A 4,479-nucleotide genomic window follows, 5' to 3' on the forward strand; every position below is an offset into this window, starting at 1 on the left:
ACAAACTACTCTTTCATTAAAGCATAAAGTAACATACACACCCTAAACATGTATAATTAAATTATTTATATGCCCAATAAATTGTTTGTTAGATCAACTAATAACATATATATATATATATATATATATATATATATATATTAGTTTTACATTCACTGTTTTCTCCAGTGCTGTTACTTTGCTATGTCAATTTCTTGTGTGTATGTGTGTATCATTTTATTCTATCTAAAGAAATTTGAAATTTAAGATAGATCTTCTAATGAAAACACTTCAATTTCTTTTTATCTGAGAAAGTGTACATTTCTCCATTATTTTTGAAGGATAATTTTTCATGGTACCGAATTCCAGATCTTTTTATCTTAGAAACATCTGAAAATTTTAGTCTATTATTTTCTTTTTGACTATTTTTAAGTAGTTGAATATGGTGTTTCTGTTTGTGTCTCTGCATTTTTATTCTGATTTCTTTCAAAATATTTATTTTTAGTTTTCTACAGTTCAAAAGTAACATTTCTGAGTACAGTTCTCTTTGGCACTTATCCATACTAGAGTTCTTTGAGCTTCATAATCTCTGGCGTAATATCAATATTCTTTTTTGGTCTTTTTCTGTTTTTATAGGTACCAGCGATTGAAGTCAGGACTGCCTGCTTGCAAGCCAGGCACTTATGCTGCTGAGCTAAATCCCCAGCCCCTTAATATCAATATTAACTGGGGAGAATTTTCAGTCTTTGTCTGTTTTTTATATTTCTTATGTTTCTCATCTTTTCATATTATGCACATTTATAACTTTTATGTTTAACTGAATAACGTTGTTACTTTATTTCAAGTTATGTTTTCTAGTTTATTTTCTGCTTGCTTGTAACTGGGGAAGTTAATATTGAAATATCCTGAAGCTTAAAAATTTTTCTTCTCATCAATGTCCAGTCTACCAGTTAAGACCAAATGAACATTGCTTCTATCACACTGTTTTTCAGTGTCTTATGTTTCTTGTTTGCTGTGTCTTAGCATACTCACTGCGTTTTTCACTGATCACCTAGTCCTGTGTATTGTTTTCTTTATCCAGTATAGCCTATTGCACATTAATCGTAAGTGACTTACATTGCTTTTCTAATCATACTAATGACTCTCTTATTTCTGAGTCTGACTCTGTCTTCCTAACTGTGATTTTACATTTTAATGTGTGAAGTACTGAAAATAAGGCTTTGACAATGTAGTAACAAGATGTTAATGAATGACAGATTTTTAAGATTTTACTTTAAAGAGAACAAAGCAAAACAAAATGAAACAGAATTAAGCCAATCAAAACAAAACAATGAAAGTGATACAGACTTTCAAAACAAGATAATAGATAATCAACAACGACTATCATAATATCTCATATTATCTTTAAAATAGCTGTACATACAATAAGACAATAATATCAAGCAAAACAACAGAATAAAAGCAATCAAAAAACACAATACAGTGATACAGGACTTCAAAACAAGAGAATAGGAGATGAACAATGGCAACCATAATATATTTTTTTATTGTAGAAATAATTTCCCATACAATCTGACACAATAGAATCTAACAAAACAAAACAGAATAAAATGAAACCAAACCAAACAATGAAAATGATGCAGTACTTCAAAACAAGTTAATAGGAAATTAACTATAGCTACCACCTTCCCTTTTTAGACATTTCCTCCCCTTTCACCTTTACAATATCTATTGTACATTTTGGATCCCACTAATTCCTTCATTTTTTCCTTATCTTTAAATTTAAGGGGAATAAAACAGCAATAAAATGCATCTAAACAGTGATAAGACAGTAGGAAATGTACCACAGTTACTATATTACATACTGTTTTCTTCTAAATAGTTGCTTGGTTTAGGCTTGCTAAGTCAGTCAAACAATACAGTGCCTCCGAGTCAGCTTGCTGCTCATAGGGGAAGCTGTACTCCTCACCCCACCCCATGCACCAGCTGGCTCACAGGCAGGGCCTTTGCTTCCATCTCAGCTCTCCCCACCTGCACTCTGAATGGCTTATAGGCAGGGGCAGGAAGGAAAACATTCTACAGTCTTATATCTTGCTTATCTTTTAGTGAAGCTATGCGTGTAACCTTTACATTACATAAGTCCTTAACCACCACCACGGATTCATGAAGTGAAATAAAATGGCTAGAATAAAAACAAAAGCAAGGGTCAGTAGTTTTCTTTTGTCACATGGAAGATTGGAGGGAGATATTTTGTTTATGTCATATCAGTAGAGCTTTGAAAAAACCCAAGCAGTTCAGTTTTTGTAAAATAATTTATACTGAGAAAACTTTGTTGGGTACAGAAAATGCTGGTCAAAATAATTCTTTTTCTATCTTTAAATCTACAATAGAGTTTCTCTCTTGTATTTACTATAGAACCAGGTGAGACTTGTTTAGGTAAAACACAAAAGTATTGTGGCTAAATCTCATTGCGTATTTTAATTCTCAGAATGACACTGAACTTCCAAAAATTCTTCAACTTCAATTCACAGTTTCTTACCCTGACATTTGGCCACATTTGTAGGATCCTGAAGTAACTCACTGGGTTGTCTGTATTCACCTGGCTCTCTAAGTGTGCTGAGGACAAATTCGTTGTCCTGTGCTTTCACTTCTTTTACAGTTCTCAATCTGGTAACAGATAGAGCTTGTCCTCTTCCTTCAGTTATTTTTCTTCTGATTGTTAGAATACAATGGTGAATATAAGTTTCTCATTTAGTGGAATATAGGAAGTATTGTGTTGTATTTTGGTATGAATGAATGAAAAATTCATGGGGAAATTGCATCATTCTGAGCCACAAAAGTCAGGGAGTTATCAGTTGCAGATCAATTCACTGTGGGTCACAAAATGGTAGTGATATTGATTCAGCTTATTTTTCAGGTGGTATTAATAGATTAGACTTAGCATGTGATTTAAAATCCAAGATCAGTATTGTGGAGGAAAAATAACTTGAAATATGAGATAGCAGCACTCCTATTTTACATGTCAAACTTATCAAAATTTGTATGAAAAATATTTGGAATCTGAGCATGTTAATACAGTCTTATATGTGTACTTCCAAATTCATTTTATTACTTTAAGTTAGCATGTGTGACTTTTGTAATGTTAATTTTCTTTTTTTTTGTGATACATCAGTGTCTTTACTGATAACTAGGCCATGATTTGAGAAATAAGTTAGGGTTAAATTAGTAGTGCAACGATTTGGAGGAATAAAAACTCCAGCCCAGCCGCCCACAGTCCCACCGGCCTATAGCTGCTGAGCTCTGAGCAAATAACTATGACCTCTTGACCAGTGGCCTGGGGTTCTTGGGGCCCCCAGCCTTCCTGGCTGGAGACAGAGTCCTGGTCCTGGGGGCACCAGCCTTGGAAGCAGTGGCGGCTTTGGGGGCAGCAGTGACTTTGGGTCCAGGCCCTGGGGCGGCCTTCACTGTGGGTTTTGTACCCTTCAGGAAGGCAGCACATTTTCCAGCCTTGGAGGCTGCAGTTGAAGTTTTCCCAGGAGCTCCTGTCTTCTTGCCTGCTCCTGCTGCCTGGGACCTTGGGCTTCCTGCCAAGCTTGTGGACAGTTGAGGAAGCCCCAGCTGACTTTGGGGGGGTCCTTCTTGGCTACAACCTGCTGTGGCCCAGTACCTTTCGCCTTGCAGCCTCCCTGAGGGGCTGTCTCTAGGGCTTTGCCCTGTTTGCGGGGAGCTCTTGCTTCACATGGTTCTGCAATCTTTTTCTTGCTGGAGCCAGCAGGCCCTGTCCGAGTACTTTTCCTGCTGCACTGCGGCTTCTTCTGACACTTGGGGACAAGCTTGAAGCTGACAGTGGCACCCCTGGCCTTGGAGTTGATGGGCCTGGCAAGGAGGCCACGGCTCATGCCTGTGGCAAGGGCCTGCTTCAGTAGGTACTTGAAGCGGGTGACATCGACTGTGGGGTACTTGTGCAGGATGTAGAGCTTGATGGCTGCCACTGAGGTGCCCCGGCGCTGCTCTCCTGCCTGTAGGGCCTCCAGCACCATGCGCAGCACTGTGGGGTGGAAACGGGTCACCATGACCCTGTTTGAGTTCCGGCCTGCTGGCTTTCCATCCTCAGGGGGCTCTGCAGGCCCTGCTGTGGAAGAGGAGGAAGAGGAAGAGGAGGAAGAAGAGTAATTGGTGATGCTCCCAGGAGCCATCTGAAGGACACTTATAAATGACCACCTCCGATGTTCACATACCGTTAATTTTCATACTGAACCTTTAGCACTCATTTCTTTCAATGTTTATACACAAATCATTGGCTATATCACAGTGCATAATGAAAAGTTATTTTTGTGGAAGAAATGTTTGAAAATCAATTGAAGCAAGAGTAAGGATTGTTAGTATTTTTAATTAATGAGTTAACCTTTTGATGGTTATTGTAATAATGTATTACTTTTTTCCTGTATTTACATTGCAATAAAATTAGTACAATGAAACTTTTCATAAACATTGTCAATT

At 37.6% G+C, this 4,479-nt stretch overlaps 1 protein-coding gene across 1 annotated transcript; it reads right to left on the reverse strand.

The window, feature by feature from the left end:
- Positions 1–3,297: 3,297 nt before the first annotated feature.
- Positions 3,298–4,175, reverse strand: LOC101788961 (histone H1.8-like). The gene has a single exon (XM_063244022.1). It carries the CDS (start codon positions 4,173–4,175, stop codon positions 3,462–3,464), a length of 714 nt encoding a protein of 237 aa, XP_063100092.1. The 3' UTR covers positions 3,298–3,461.
- Between the last annotated feature and the right edge of the window lie 304 nt (positions 4,176–4,479).

This window comes from Cavia porcellus, unplaced genomic scaffold, assembly GCF_034190915.1.
Source record: "Cavia porcellus strain 051 isolate PalLab524CR breed Dunkin Hartley unplaced genomic scaffold, mCavPor4.1 scaffold_45, whole genome shotgun sequence".
NCBI classification, from domain to species: domain Eukaryota; kingdom Metazoa; phylum Chordata; class Mammalia; order Rodentia; family Caviidae; genus Cavia; species Cavia porcellus.